At 44.0% G+C, this 16,515-nt stretch overlaps 4 protein-coding genes across 4 annotated transcripts; 1 reads left to right on the forward strand and 3 right to left on the reverse strand.

Annotated features, from left to right (window-relative positions):
* Positions 1-1,739: 1,739 nt before the first annotated feature.
* RB195_010767 (uncharacterized protein) lies at positions 1,740-3,875 on the reverse strand (the record flags this gene model as incomplete). The annotated part of the gene is made up of 2 exons (XM_064191906.1): positions 1,740-1,955; positions 3,807-3,875. The coding sequence occupies 2 exons, from the start codon at positions 3,873-3,875 to the stop codon at positions 1,740-1,742; spliced, it is 285 nt and encodes a 94-aa protein (XP_064049489.1).
* Positions 3,876-7,950: 4,075 nt separating this feature from the next.
* Positions 7,951-8,181, reverse strand: RB195_010768 (uncharacterized protein; the record flags this gene model as incomplete). The annotated part of the gene is made up of 1 exon (XM_064191907.1): positions 7,951-8,181. The coding sequence occupies one exon, from the start codon at positions 8,179-8,181 to the stop codon at positions 7,951-7,953; it is 231 nt and encodes a 76-aa protein (XP_064049490.1).
* Positions 8,182-8,224: 43 nt separating this feature from the next.
* RB195_010769 (uncharacterized protein) lies at positions 8,225-8,811 on the reverse strand (the record flags this gene model as incomplete). The annotated part of the gene is made up of 2 exons (XM_064191908.1): positions 8,225-8,547; positions 8,682-8,811. 2 exons carry the CDS (start codon positions 8,809-8,811, stop codon positions 8,225-8,227), a joined length of 453 nt encoding a protein of 150 aa, XP_064049491.1.
* Positions 8,812-8,946: 135 nt separating this feature from the next.
* On the forward strand, positions 8,947-10,128 carry RB195_010770 (uncharacterized protein; the record flags this gene model as incomplete). The annotated part of the gene is made up of 1 exon (XM_064191909.1): positions 8,947-10,128. The coding sequence occupies one exon, from the start codon at positions 8,947-8,949 to the stop codon at positions 10,126-10,128; it is 1,182 nt and encodes a 393-aa protein (XP_064049492.1).
* Between the last annotated feature and the right edge of the window lie 6,387 nt (positions 10,129-16,515).

Here is a 16,515-nt window from a genome sequence, read left to right on the forward strand (position 1 = left end):
AAAAAACGATAAATTAGCGATTTCATGTGGTTGCATTTTTTTGTCGTTTTGATGAAATATGAAAGTCTTATGCATAAATTGTATTCCGTACGCACTGAATAATTTTCAACTATAACCACTGCTCTGTTAGACTACAATTTTTTTACAGTTTTGGGACCATTTTGTTCATTCCTCGATGTGCCGATTTTTGCAAAGATTTCAAGGAAAAGGATATAACGATATGTAAGTTGTTTTGAAAGTTAGATTTTGTGAGAAGATGAGGGCTGTGACGTTGGCCGACGGTAGCCGATGGCGCTCCACCGTCACTGCCGGTTTTTCAACATCCGTACATAGCATTCTACTTTTGGACTGTAATTCTGTCATTTCTTGATGAGGTTCCAGATCTGCTCAAAATTTGAGCCTTTCCAGAAAAAAACTTGAAAAAAATACCTTGTACTTCTATTCAACTAAATAAGTAGTCCTCGTACTACATCACTCTCGGTATTTCTCCCCGATGACTTTCTTTGTGTAGGGGTGATCTACGCGAACTCGTATCTAAGCAAGAACAGCACACAACAGAAAGTAGAAATCGAAATATTTCTCAAAAGTGGCGTCACAAATTTCTTGCAGAACAGTGTCTAGAAGTTGTTGATGTTATATCATCTTTGAATTCTGCAGGAGCGCATTCAAACATCAGAGTTGGCTGAGTCAACACAAACAAGTGCTGCTAATGATTAGTTGAATCAACGGAAAGGACTGAACAACAAAAAAGATTAGGACCTCATAGAAGTAATCAGAACCAGACGATTCGGTTCCAAGCATAATTATCGTTATTCTAAAACATTCAGTAGATCAGAAGAACAATGTAGTGAGAAAACTTTGATGTGCAACGTCTTTAATGATCCCAAACACGGAAACTGCTGTTAAAATTCTCCTCTGAGATTTCGAGGTGCAATCTTATTATTCGGCAGGTCTCTGACAGGGCTAACTAACTATGGGGGAAAGAAAGAAAGAGGGGATATGTCCATCCGCTTCAAATAGAAACTTCTCTTGAACCGATCGAAAGCGAATGGGCTAAAGTATTTTCCAGGGCAAGAGAGGACATTGGTCGCTTACCTAAAAACCGTAGGTCACGAATATGATGTGGTGCGCAACCCATAAGAAAAGTGTAGAGGTTTAGGTAGTAGATTGCGGCATCCAGCCTCGCTCCGCCCATCTTTCCCTAGTCACTGTAAAAAAAACAGCGTGGAAGACGCCGTTTACGACGATTTCAGTCGCAATGCGCCGCACTTGTGCACGCGTGCACGCATCCACGTGCGAGCGGTCGAAGAACAGAGAGACCTTCTCAACAACGTATTCAATAATTAGGCTGCTGAGGGGTTACGAACGTGTACATAGAGGCGTCTTCTAACGTAGTTGGTACGACCTGAGACGGCTCCCACGCCGTTACTACGACGATTAGGGAAAGATGAAGGGAACAAGGCTGACTTCCGCAATGTACTACCTGAACCTCTACGCTTTCGCTCTGGATTCTGCACTACATCAAAATCGTGACGCGCTGCCTTTAATTGGCCGCAACTCTTCAGTGTTCGAAACAACATGTGCTCGCCAAAGGTGATAAAATCCAGACTTACGTGAAATCGCCAAATTCAAACCTCATTGGAAGCGTCCAGTTTTCGTTGGAACCCATTCGTCGCCCTCCACAGTCTTCAAATTCTCCAATTCAGGTTCAACCAGAGCGGTTCTCGACCAATGGTTCCTCATACGGACACAGTGGTCAATTCAGAGGCAGAGCACGCATTGTCACCTCCCCAAACTGAGTCGATCCTTCTAAGCTTCACGTCATGTGCTACTTTTGGCAGCTTTGCTTCTCTTTCCTTCTTCTCCTCGATCAAACAGGCCAGAAGATGAGCCTGTGTCTCTTTAGCTACACCAGCAACTGCCTTCTTTTCATATCGGGAGATTCCACATTCTTTCTGATCATTATAAGAGTCAATAAAAGAGATTACAACATGCAAAAGAGGAATAAGATAATAAAATACGAAGAGGTTCGAAGTTCGAGTTCCTTTCTTATTTTATTATCGAACTCCTTTTCTGTATCTGGTGACATCATGGCCAGTTTCTGTCCACGCGAATATCAGACCCCTTTTGTGTTTGCTATTCTAAATTGTAGCGACAGTAATTTTTGTTCTATATTCTACGGGTTACTGTTTACATTGGTATTGTCACAGTCCCACTACTTTTTTCAATCGGCTCTTAACTACACGTGATTGGAATGTCGGATCTTCCGGAGTAAATTATCTTCGACAGCTGGCAACATCGCCTGCTCGCCAGTCTGCTCTCGCTGCTGTTCATATCGAAGCTCTTGTGAACTGCCGAGAAAGCAGCAGATTTTAGATTCTGCACCTCTTCGATGGCTGCTACCGACGATTGCGTCAGGATTCCGGACTCCAGAGTTCTCTAAGATTTTAATACGAAAACGCAAATCCGCAGTTGTGGGACTCCGAATAGGAAAATTGTTTCAAAGGTAGCATACAACGAAATCAACGAATTAACGAAAATCACTCCAGGAAAATATAGGACAAGGGAGGCAGATTATTGGTACGTGGGTGACCACCAGTCGTCCTGAAAAGACTCACACTCGTAATTTACATTCCGAACTCCATATTGTCCCATAGCGATCCCAACCTCGTCGTCAATTTCGTAGCATGCTGTCTTAAACTGATCGACATAGAAATGATGAAATTTTAAAGTCGTAGAAGAGAAGAAATTTCTGGAAGCCTGCTCAGTGGAATAAGGACGCACTCATAGCCTCTTACTACTACTTACTCTTACCGATAATGATATGTTTAAGAGGAAAGAAATGAAAGGAGAACTCCGAAAAGAAAGTTATTCAGACGAGCCTACCTCTCTGTTTAAAGAATTCTAGTCCTGAAATGGATAGAAATTATGTTTCGGCGGCTTTCTCTCCATGAAATCAGGAAATTATCAATATAGAGAAGGAGAAGTGGTCGCATAAAAAGGGTGAAGGATGAAGTGTTTAGAGTTAATCACTCCGCTTGGAGTGAGCCAACGCGTTCTACTACGTCAAAATCGCTTGAGATTTATCGGAAAGCACCCATTGCTTAAACGACATTTGCTAAACATAAATGAAGTGGGAGAGGATTGATCGGTAGCGTGGCTGGAAATTGGCAGCAACCGAAATCTGCCCGTATGAGTGCGGTTAAAACATTTTCTAGACTACCTTTTTGCAGTTTTCCTTCTCCTCCGAATCTTTGCAAGAAGAGGAGAAAGAGGACTTCTGAGGAATTCTCGGCTGCATATGAACGACCACTCTGGTCACTCGCGTTCGATGCATTAATGGGACCCACAGTGAAAACAAAGAAAAACCTACAGAAAACTTCCAGTGAAACTAACATTTGGATTTGATGAGGCGTTCAGGGTGTTATCCCATTATTTTCACAGCGGAGTCAAATTCAACTATTGCAGTAACTAGTATATAAAAGTTGTAGCTTTTGAAGATCTCTTTATTTTTCACTAACATGAACACGAAAGAAATTAAATGTCAGTTTTGTTGATGAATCCAGAAGAAATACACAAGTGTGGATAGTGTGGTACTGTTCGTATCACACTGATAATGTATGTATGGTTGGTTCTAGAACGTTCCAGAAAGAAGCAAAAACGGTTTTCTAAAACAATATTTGTTTCCCTCTACCCATTATTCTTTTGGTTGAAGAAATGAAGTGGAAGGAGTTGGCGAACCCCGAACGGATTGATGAGCGTCAAATATTTTAACTCCTTACCTCTGAAACCTCTGGAATCTTTACCTCAGTAAATCCAAACAAAGACAAAGCCTGATCGTTCAGGTTCAGCTCGTCCAACTGTGGACTCAGCATCTCGTCCAACCGGACCTTCTGCGTACACACCTAGCACTCCTACCGCCATTTGCAGCTGAAGAAAGAAAGTCGCCGTCGATGATATTAAGGAAAGTGACCTGGTATAAAATGACTCCTCTTCGTGGGATTTTGCCCGGTAGAGATTCGTGTTAATCACTGGCTGGTGTGCTTTAGGAGTGATGTTCAAAAGGAGCCAGCGCTTACATCCTCCCTTGAGAATGCACTTTTTTAGAGAATACTCTTCTGGCAAAATACAGAAGTTGCTTGGTGTTATGCCGTAAGCGCTGTTCTACCCCGCGTCTAACCTCGTCTCCCAGTCCTGAGGTAAACCTCTGTCGCTGTCTCCGCCTCTCCGCTCCTATCCTTGGCACGCTCTGCTTTTTTCCTGCTTCAGTTATGAGCTGCTGTCAAAAGCGAAGTCCCGTTCAGTGCAGGAAGAATTCTTATAGGCAAATCTTAAAGTATACGCTATGTATAGAATATTGTACACATCATGGGTACCCGTAGGTGATCAATCATTACTAGTATGGAATACTTGTCTCATCGAACTCGGAGCGTGAGTGCATAAGGACGTATTTTACATGGGAATATTACAACTCGTCGCCTTGACTCTTGTGACAATTAAATTCAAACCTTTTCATCGCACCTTCTAAAATGACGGACTATCAGCCGACTGGAAAACGTTTCCGTCATTGCATGCTATCTTATTTTCGATCGAGTGTTAATGGGACGGTTGCAAAAAAGAGGATTTGTGATGTATATGGAGACGGACGGAGGTCAATAAGTGCTAACGCTAATTTGGAAAATTTCCCAACGGTTATTTTTATTTGTATGATAGCGATCGAAGTGGACGCCTTTTTTGAGTTTGATGATGGCACCTCAGGATCACTGGTGGAAACTGACCCCAAACTGAGTGTTCAGGAAATAACAAACACTCTTCAGCCTACATACTAGGTCAACTTGGTCCAAACAAATCTTCAAGAAATTTGAAAGGTTTGCAGGCAGGCCGCGCAGCAGAGATAATGCCAGACCGCGCAGCAAGATCAACGCAGGAAAAATAAGGTGGCTAAACTGGGAGATTTTTCCTCATCCCCCTATTCTCCAGACACAACACCATCTGATTTTCATATTTTTCATCGATGGAAGATTTTCTAAGAAATAAATATTTCAAAAATACTGATGAATTGTGAGCTCACCTAAGCTTTTCTCCAAAGAAAACGAAATTCTATGAATTGGATCGAAATCCAGCAAGATGGCAAAGGTCCTAGATAAAGATGGAGATTACACAGTCGAATAAAGTTGAAATCAAATGTTAGTAAATTCGCTTTTTTCGTTGCCACTGAAAGAATTGATTATTTATGGGTGCCTCTTATTTGTGGTGAAAGTGAATAGAACGCTGGTCGTTAAATGCAGTATGTCCGAAGGAAGAAACCGTCATTAGGGCATCCATCTTGTGCTTTATTGTTATTCCGTTCGGATTATTCGTTCACTCGAATGGTCGAAATTCGACGCTAAAGTCGCTGAAGCTGCGCTGATCTAATCAATGCACTGTTTTGCAGTGCACAAAACAACACCTGTTAATTATTTCTTATTCCGATTTTTCGATAGCAGTGATTTCCAGCTCTACGTTCTCGAAGTTTTCGAAAAGCAAACACTACGTTGTCTCAAGTTTGATCAAATCCCTACTACACATAAGTATATCTCCTTCTCTGACTCTCAAGCTTACTAAGACGTACAAACGTTATGGATTGTTATTTGTTTTAAGAACTAGGTTCTCGCTGCAAAAAATGAGAACCGTGCACGTGAACAAAAGCGCTCTGTCCAGACAGACATCTAACGGTATCGAATGGGTGCAAATACGAAATAGATGCACAGGACGTCGTAAAGTGCAGTGAAAGCTCAGCATTTAAAAGTCTGAAGAGCCTGAACTATTCTATTATTCTATTCTAAAACTATTCTTTCCTAAAGGAAAACTGTTCTTAGAGGGCGAGCTTCCAAAATGGAAGCAGCAGTGGGCCTAATTGGCCGGTCTCCATCGCTCCGCGATTGTCCAAGAGCCACGTTAGTATGTTTTTTTCGAGCTGACCTGCACCTGTATGTTTGGGCTTCGTGGTCGCGCGTTGACGAAGTGGTGTCTAGAACAGAAAAAACGTCGACGTACAGTATCGAAAAGCATGCTTCGGTTAACCAGTTCAAACTGGCACTTGGCAACTGGGTTGGATCGAAAGCCACTTTGCACAAAAACGGTTCGAGATCTACTCCTAATGCTATCGTTCTCACGCGCCTACAGGGAGCAGAAAATTGTCGGCTAGCAAATAACATCAACAGCAAATAACATCGGTATACTTCGTTTTGGAGCGTTTCTCGAAAAGATGCGTAAATTTCAATCTCTCTGTCGCACAACGCCGAGGTCTACGTGAGATTCGCAATCTTATTACATCTGGAGAGATCAAGGTCTCCATTAGTGACAAGGGAGGCGATTTTGTTGTTCTATCACGTGAACTGGACAAGGCGATAACGAGACAGCATCTTGACTATGACAGTTTATATGTCCCATCTCCGCCAATGAGTTTAGAAAGCAATATCGCCGTCTAAACAGGGTTTGGGTAGAAACAGCTGGAACAGCAGGGCTACCAAAAAACCTTATTACGCGTCTCAAGAACGACTTACCCGCATGTACAGTCCTATACACGCTAATCAAAACTCACAAGCTCTCTGAAAATGGCTCCGCTCCGAACGATCCACCTGACTTTAAAGTGAGACCTATCATTAGTGGCGTCGGGGGCCCCACAGATAGAATCTCCTGGCTGCTCAAGATAATCCTAAATCAGCTGCTCAGACACGTCCCTGCCTACCTCAGCAGTTCTAGCAACTTCCTAAAACATCTTCGCAGTACCTCCTTTAATTGTGAATGTGTAGTAGAGACCTTTGACGTTACATCACTCTATACGAACGTTTCAAACGATGTAGCGATACACACTGTTTACGAACTGCTCACGTAGCGCCAAACTTCACTGAACATGTATGGATTGCGCATTAGCCAGATCATGACACTGATAAATGAATGCCTGAATTGCCCTATTTTCAGATGGTCGGGACAGTACTACCGACAACTTAGAGGCCTAGCTATAAGACAAAGGCTCCTGCCATTGTTTTCATGGTCAAGACCGAAAAGCCTATAATAGGCCGCAAACAACTGCTGTATTATCGTTACATAGATGTCTGTTGCGTCGTCTGCTCAACACGAGCAGAACTAGACACGTGCTTCAATCTTCTCAACCAGCAGTGTCCGCACATTAAGTTCACCAGGGAGAGACCGATAGACAACTGGTTCGCTTTCTTGGATGTGCACATCTACTTGCGGAATGGAATATGGAAGACTAAGTGGTACCGAAAACCCAGTAGCAAGAACAATTGATCCACAATCTCTCAGCGCATCCCAGCAAAATAAAAAAAATCTATTATAGGTAACATGTACGGGACGGCGGCAGGAGTCTCATTGAGTCACCCTGATCACCTTGACTCCCGTTGATCTTCGAACTGGTCGAGCGGGCTCCATTAATTCTTCCATTTGTCCCGATCGCGTGCCAGAGTAGCCCAGTGGTTCCTCCTTTCGCGTGGGACACGAAGAACGTCATATTTTTCTTTGAAGGACTTCGTGAAGAAATCTGACCATCAGGTCGGCGATCTTCCTGTAGTGCGCTTGATATCGGGAACCCAGTCGCTCATGGCTCTGGTCCAACGGTTGTCATCAAAGCGCATCACGTGTCCGGCCCACCTTATTTTACTTTCCTTGGCAAACGCGGCGGCGTCTCTAATCTTCGATCGTTGACGTAGGAGAGAACTTCGAATCCCGTCCCTCACTTGCGTGAAACGGGGTACTCCTAGCATCACTCTCTCAATTGCGCGTTCAATGACGCTCACCGCGTCTTCTTCCTGCTTGCGAAATGCCCAGGTTTCCGAAGCATAGGTCAAAGTAGGAAGTACGGTGGTGGCCCAGCTCTGGGGTCAGGTCGTTCATCATGTTCAATTCCCGACCCAGATAAACGTAGCTGGTGCATTTGGATATGTTCGTTCAGTTGAGCGTGAATGGGGCATCCGAGACCCATCCGTTCCGCATGAACATCGTCTTTTGTAGATTCACTTGAAGACCGATGCATCCACATGTTTCGTCGAATTCGATCAGAATTCGTTCCGCTTGGCTGATGCTAGGTGTTATCAGTACGATGTCCTCAGCAAAGCGCAAATGGTGTAGCTGCCGACCAACAAGCTTCACTCCCATGTCCTCCCATTCCAACTTTCGCATTGCGTTCTCGAGGGTGGCTGTGAATATTTTGGGTGAAAATGTATCACTCTGGCCCCCTCTTCTCGTCAATGATGATGTTCTTGTAGAATGGCGAAATTCCGGTCGTGAAGTTACTGTACAACTCTCGAAGTACCTTTATGTACTGAGTAGGGACGCCTTGGTTGTCCAAGGCATCCACGACCGCTTCCGTCTCAACTGAGTCGAAGGCCTTCTTTAAGTCGATGAAGGTGAGACAGAGCGGCATCTTGTACTCTCGTGATACCTCGATGAGGTTCGAAACAGTGTGAATGTGGTCTTCAATGGTGCTGAATCCTTTTCGAAACCCTGCTTGCTCGCATGCCTGTCCTTCATCCAAGACTTTCAATCCTATTAAGGATCACTCTTGTAAAGAGCTTGTAGATGACGGATCCTAGGCAGATTGGACGATAGTTGTCGATGTCATGTGGATCTCCCTTTTTATACAACAAAACGGTCTTGCTGGTCTTCCACTGTTTAGGAACCTTGCATTCCGACAGATAACGTGTAAAGAGCTTCGCCAGGGTGTTGATGAGTACTCAAGTCCCACGAGTTTCCGGGAGAACGGAAGTTCTCCCAGAATCTCATGGGGCTAGAGGCTTGCAACCTGCCCATGGGTTCTAAAATTTTTACGCAAAACAGAGTAATGGAAAAGAGTCTCCTGATTCCGGAGGAAAGCTTGGTACGGTAGCGCCAGGTAGGACGGGGTTGCAGGAGTCATGTGGGCTACCAAAACGGAAAAGGACTAGGATGGCGATCTGTACTTGTAACGCACGTACGCTTGCATCGGAAGCGGCCATCGAAGATCTGATGATGCAAGCCAAGAGGATCAAGCACGACGTCATCGGACTGACCGAGACGAGACGGCGTCACCCTCTCTACGCTGTATATGAAACTGGAGAAGAACTGTTCTTAGGAACATGCGACAGTAGAGGTGTTGGTGGAGTTGGCGTCCTCGTCAACACGAGTATGGCAAAAAACATCGACTCTTTCGAACAACTTACGACCCGAATCGGACGTCTGCGGATGAGAAGATGTGGTCCAACACCAGTTTTGACTATCTTCGTCGCTTACGCTCCAACATCAAGCTACGAAGAAGAAGAAGTCGAAGCTTTCTATATGGAGCTGGAGAAGTTCTACCGAGAAGATCATGCCTTCTACAAGGTCATAATTGGCGATTTCAACGCCAAAGTTGGCCCAAGAAGAACGCCGGAGGAACTTCGCATCGGGATCCACGGCCGACAATGGGGGGAGAGGCTCTCCGAGTTCATCATGACGACTAAGACCATCCATGGGAACTCGCAATTCCAGAAGCCCTCCTCTCTACGCTGGACGTGGGAGTCACCCGGTGGAGGGTACCGTAATGAAATAGACCACATCATCGTCAATAAAAGGTTCTGCCTGACGGACGTCGGTGTTGTACCAAAGTTCTATACGGGATCAGACCATCGCCTCCTCCGAGGAAGATTTTCCTTCACAAGGAGAGCAGAGAAAGCCGCCAAGTTCAGAGAGAGAAATCCCAGGACTACCATCAACTGGGATCTCTTCGCTACGCTAGCCGGCTTTTGGGAAGATTCCGCAATGGACAACATTGACGAGGAATATGACCGGCTTGTTGAACACCTTCACGACTGCGCGAAGAAGGCTGAGAGTTTTAAAACCACCAAGAGGCGCCTGTCTCTTGAAACTCTTGAGCTGATACGCCAGCGTGGAGCAGCACGAGCCGCAGGGAACCAAGAACTCACGTCCGAGCTCGCTAGGCTTTGCAGAGAGGCGATAAAGGAAGACCTTAAAGAGAGAAGAGCAGAAGTGCTGGCTGAAGCTGCAGAGGCGGGGAAAAGCATCCGCTATGCCCGTCGAGACTTCGCCAGTTGCAAAACGAGGGTGACTGCTCTCCGGAACCCAAAGGGAAGCTATCATCTCATTGAGTAGCCATGAAAAAATATGCTCTGTAAATCTGGCCCACAAAGTGGCAATATCCAATGGGTACCCAACTGGAGATGGTGCTACCCGACAAGCACGACATCCCTCTCGAAGATCCAACGCAGTGGATAGCCCAGAAAAGATCCCTTTCTGTTTACCTTATATATCTGATTATATGAGGTGAGCGGTATCTACGGAAAACGGATGTAGAGAATGACGTGAGGGTTGTGGATATACCTCCAGCTAACCTCAAGGGTCAGCTGGTACGTAACCGTGCGTACGATCGACTCTGCACAACTCCCAGGGTGGTTTGCCCCTTTGGCAGAGCGGGTGATTGCATGGTATCAGGAGTAGTTTATCGTATCACGTGCATATTGTGCGGTGACTATTATATAGGGGAAACGGGACGTCCACTGTGTATTAGGGTAAAATAGCATCTAGATGGACTCGCTAAATCTAAAATCTTTAACCCATTCGTAGCGCACCGTAGAATATGTCATCCAAACTCCGAATTAGAAGTAGAAGTTAGTATATTATCGTATGAGTCCGAGATCACAGCACGCAGAACACTAGAGGCATTTTGGATAACCGCCAAATGTCAAAAAATGAACAAGAAAGATGGGTGCATTGCTATCACAAGACCTATGCGGGTTTTGATCTACAGGGCGGGCCGTGAGGTCCCTATCTAAAACCTTTGTGACTCGTTGTTGTAGCACGCGGTGGTCTGTTGCGTTACCAAGTCTAGCTAATGAGGTAAGCACTAGCCAATGTGTTGCTGTTTGAGTTTGCCTACCGTTTGGATGCTTCTGTAAGGTGGTGAGGCGCTTGAGAGGATAAATCACTAATGGCTTTGATTTTCCAGGCTCTGGCGAAGGCGATAACGTCGAAACGTTAGCTGTTGTTTAACATCAATACATTTCTCGACATATCACATACCTAATATTTCTTTGTACACGATTTTCAAACTTCTCCGTAAAGTCCTTCAAAGGACTCACCTCACGAATCTGGGGTGGTACGGATTTCAGATGGAGAGTTCCTATACGGGGTCGTAGATTATGGAGAGGAGGGTGATTCCGTCCATCTCTTCCTAATTGCCGTAAAAAAACGGCCCGGAAGATGCGGCGCGTGCACAAGGCTAGCGCGCTAAAATCGAACTCGTTGTGGAAAATAGCGCTCCCAAACGCTCGATGCCGTATCTTCCGAGCTGTTTTTTACGGCAATTAGGAAGAAATGGACGGAGTCACCCATCTCTCAATAATCTACGATCCCGTATACCAATACTACACCTGAAGTCACCTCAGAATCAGGAATGGATATTCTTACGATGTGTCAGTACACGACCTCCACGAGACACGACAAACCACTACTGATGTCGAGCAACCATCCCCTCTGCCAAATCAAGTGGGCGAATCACGCGGATAGCTACTTAATGTATGATCTCCTAACCCCACTGTTTTGTTTTTTTTAACTTATTTTCAATGGTCCAAGTTGCGCTGATTGTTGCAAGTTTTTTTCACCTTACCGAAGTCTTTTTAAACTTTGCATACTCCCCACAATTTCTCCACGTTAACTGATCAAGAATCTCCAAACCACTACCTCAGTCCCTGAAACCACAGTTATTACTTTCTCTTTCTTTCTATTTGCTTTTTTTTCTGGAAATCACCAGAATTGTTTGATTTGTAAGCCCTTTTGTTTTGTTTGCACAAACGCTTCTCTAAATAACGTAATTGTTGCTCTTTTTTGAAATTATGTTTACAAGCCATATTTGAAGATGACACACAGTTTCCTTTCTCAGAACATGGCATCTGAGGAAAGTGGGGTTGTGAAACAACAGTGTGATTAATTCTATGAAGAGGAACTTCGGTAGAATTAACTACAGTGTGTTGTGACTCTACTGGGACTAACTCTACCAAGAAATACAACTAAGAGCTTCTTCGAAAGCGTAGTGAAATGATTTGAAAAGGATCGAACTGCGATATCCATGTTCCGCACAGGTCATATACAGTGTGGCCACATGAATTTTGACAGAAAACCACCTACAACTTTGCACCAATCAATCCAAATAAGAAGTATTTTTTTATCCAATAGTCAAAAAATTCCACATAAGATCCTCTCTTTCTATTCTATATCTTTAGATTCTTTATCTAGAAACAGAGCATAAGGCTGGCCAGAGTAAGACTAAATATATGAGGAAGACGAATAACCACAGCAAAGCAAAAGAAAGCAAAAAAAATGAACGAAAATGGATTTTCAAGCCCGTTACACTTCATATGGACCAGTCCCTACGTACCTATCAGTCTGACGCATGCTAAGCAAATGTTGCCGCTTCGATTTCTCACCCCTCCACCTCAGTTGTTTTCACTCCGAGCAAAGAGTTAGAAAGCACATGACAGCGACTGAAGAGTGCGTGTCGCTGACTCAAAGTAGTGCCAGCGAGTGACCGAGGAACCCCATCACCGCCCTCATGGCTGTCCAATTGTTGGAGTTAAAATGAGCGGGGTTCGTCCTGTAAATGTGGATGAAACAGATTAATTAGCGGGCACAGCACATTAATGGATCAAACTGTGTATCGACGTTGATAAAACTTGTTATGCGACATCTTTTGATTCCTGGAACGAAATTTAGGAGGAAAAGCAGTGAAAAATGTCAACAACTCTTGATAGAAGTACTGTGGAAGGTGTCTCCTCTGTTTTCGACGTCCATACGTTTCCTTTCACTTTTCATTCAATCGAACTTGTTCGCAAGAACATCTTCGAGGTCTCTTTGGATTAAAAAAAAACATTCTTTTGATAATTGAGCGCGCCTCCGGGAGATCTCCACTGATCCAACAACAGAACAAGTCACAGAATGTATGAATGTATGTAAAAACCACAGGAAAACAGGTGAGCGTAAATTACCCCAAACTAACGAACTTTACTGGAGGGAATATATGTGCTATGGAAGCTCACGGGCAATACTTTAGTAACCAACAGTGAGGCAATAGAGGGGAATTTTTTATTTCTATTTACGAATGTTCCTTCCATTCATTTCTTGCACAACTCTTGCACGGAATTTTTTTGACGGAACTCTAGAAAGTTGTTCATTTCAAAAATGACAAGTGCCATTGAGTTCTGTTCAGCAGTACTTGAAGAATCGAGTTGCCTTCATGGTTATTGTCATTCTCTCTATTCCTGCGTCAACATCATTTGAGGTACTCGTGAAAGTGAGTGCTGGGGAGTGAAGGGAAACATCCCACCTGTTTTCCTCTCACCGCGACAAACGCACTTTTCGGATAGTAATCCTGCCTTCAGTTTAACACACGAGTAGGTCGAATGAGTCGTAAGAGAAGCAGAAGCGTAAGAGGCAGCACGTAATTTAGGCACGTAATTCTTCCTGTGCATTCCTATTTGGAAAAATTTATGAAAACTACCAACAACAAGAACAGACAGCTGAAACAAAAATGCTGTTACCAGGAACGATTCAACGGACACAACGGATGCAGTGGGGATTGAGTAGAGACACTGTGACCACTACCACACCTAGAATGGCACGAAACTTCAGATGAACATTTGAGTCATTCACTTTGTACGAATGTAACAAAAATGACCTATCGAGTTAGAAATTTTGTCAACTCCTCAACGCTATTCTAGAGAGGAAGTTCGGATGAAGCTTCAGGAAGATAGACATAGATCAAAGCAGAATTATTAATTCTTCCCAGAAATAGAGTGTGGAGACAGTGTGAAGACGACACGCAACCAAAATACACTTATGAAAAGTTGATTGAAAAAAATTGACGACACGAGTTGCATTAACAGAATCAATAATTCGTTAGATCCAGCGTATTCGCAGTGGAGCATTTGACAGTTTTTGCGAAACTTTGCTAGAGGGGAAACTCTAAAGAACCTCTTGTGTGGACATTTTGGAGCAGTTCCTTCTGATGGCTCATATTTAATTCTTATTTTATTAATTATTTATTTGAAGCTCTCACATTCAATCTTATTTTCCAGCTAATGGAGCGCAATCTGGATTTGCGACACACCTGGATTCCAACGGTCTGAATGGCTACTCATGTTCTTGTAGAATTTGGATGGCTGCACACACGAACTGCACTCTTTGCATATGTTTTGTGCCTCAAAAAATCAGAACTACGACTGCGATTAAGAATCTCTGAAGTTACTTTGCCGGCGCTGCTGGCAGCGTTTAAAAGGAAGCAGAGCATGTTCTTTCGGGCTTAAAAAGCAGGAGAATCTTCTTTCACGTTGAGACCTTGCAAGAGGTTCTTGGCAGCCGTCAGGCTGTAGTGATAGTACGATGCGAATCCCGACGCCAACACGTTTCGATGGCGGAGCAAAAAACCAAGTGAAAGGGGAACAATCTCGCGAGCAATAATTTTTGACCCGTGTGCTGTGACGAACACTCGCAAGACTTTCGCCCTGACCTGCTTTTCGCTAAGCACGTCTTAGTGTCTTGGTTGTACGCTTATCCCAACATCCAGTAGGAACGCAGCGATAACCAGCCAATCACAGCGCTTGCAGCTCCCGAGTCCCGCTATGGTCGCACAAGTAAAAGTTCCTTGAAAATTTCAGTTTTTCAGCTATTCCTTACAGGGCGCGTTTAGCGTAAAAATAGGTCCCGACAACTTCATCGTTACAGTAACCCACATGAAGAAACGATTAGTGGACAATTCCGGAGATTGAGTTCAGAGAGCACGAATAAACAGCTTATTGTCGAGCGTAAGTAATCAACATAATTTGCTTGCGCACAGTAGAAACCTTTGCGAGAAACTTCTTCCATGTTAACGTAGATAATTCGGCAACTCTGCTTAAGTAGCATTAACGGCATTACCGCCGATAGCGTAGTATTCGAAGATTGACGCTTAGATTTTGTCGAGCTCAGAGAAGCTTAGACGGCGCTATCTACGATAACGCTCTGGAAGAGTACATGATGACGATCATTCGGGACTTCAATGAGATTTATTTATCCGAAGTCGTGCCAGTTGGTGAATGGGATAACTGTTCACGATCCTGAGTAGTTGCGTGGCGGATTTGGTCGGTTCGACCACAGAGGCGCTTCAAATGTGCCCCTCTGACGTATTCCTTGAGGAGTGCATTTAGTCGCTTAGGTGTACTGGAATCGAGGCGAGCACGAAGTCACGAGTTACAGGAGAACAAGCTGCGTGCGCGCGAACCTTTTGAAGCGAGACATGCCCACAGATTTTACCATCGCTTGTCATCGCCTACGGAAGACTCCTGCTCTCATCAACTTCATCTCGTCATTCATCATCTCATCATCTTTCCAAAAATGAACTCCACAATAGAATTTATTTTCAAGAACCACTACTTGAATGTGATAAATGATTTTAAGTGCAACTGGCCTTAATCGTACCCTTAGGGCACATCTATACTTCGAATTAAAACACCTTACCTACAGAGTCTACATAGGATTACTGCACAGTCTTTCTTGAAGCGGTCAGCCTTAAGACAGTTCTGGAATCGTCACCTGTTCTGCTCCTCTTCGCATCTGTCGGGTCCAACTTGGTAACCAACTACGTATCCTTTTTAGTATTGATTCCTAGGGAGCAAAAACCGCATCCTCGGTCTTCGGGCAAGCTGCTACGACAGCCCATCAAAATCTCAGTCAGGATTTTACGATGCAAGCGGATAAGCGCAGCGTATTACGGGGACTCATATCTAACCTTCACAATGCTGAGAGGGATTGCCTCTTGCACCCCTGGATCGTAATTAAAGGAGTTAATTAATTAGTTAAATTCGACAGATAACTTTAAAAATAGTAGTTACAGGTTACCCACTGCTATACATGGTTAGAGCACACTATCTTCTTTAGCACTGATCTCGCGTCTGTACTGATCCGTCAGTTTTCCTGCGAAGGTCGATCGTAAGCTGTTTCGACGGTCTAATAACTAGAATTCGCTGTCTTTCGGGTGTACTTCCAGAGCAATTGCTGGATTTTGTCCCAGCTTTTCTTCCTAGCACTAAACTGTTCTTAGACTAACTGCGTGTTGCGTTGCTTTAATGGTAATTACGGTATGACCCCATCCACCATTACTGTTCCTTGATCTTTTTCCCTTGCCTCATTGCCATTTGTTTCTGGCACTGAAACTTCATAAACGAAGTTAGAAGTTCGATGCTCGGAAATTGCTGGAAAGTGAGATTTCACGGTTCTTCTTCATATCTCTGGATTTCTGAAACTGATAGTCCAGTGAAGCGTTGGACATACGTAGTGAACCATGATTGCTCTTATTTTATTGATTGATGTCTATGAACAATAAAGTTATAATTGTTTGAAAATGTGTGCGATTTGTCAAAAATTTCCTATTAGGACCAACCTATTAGTAGCTATCGTAAAAATCTCCACGTTCATATCTTTTCCGTTACTCAAGCGAATCTTGAAAAGATG

This window comes from Necator americanus, chromosome III (assembly GCF_031761385.1).
Source record: "Necator americanus strain Aroian chromosome III, whole genome shotgun sequence".
NCBI lineage: Eukaryota > Metazoa > Nematoda > Chromadorea > Rhabditida > Ancylostomatidae > Necator > Necator americanus.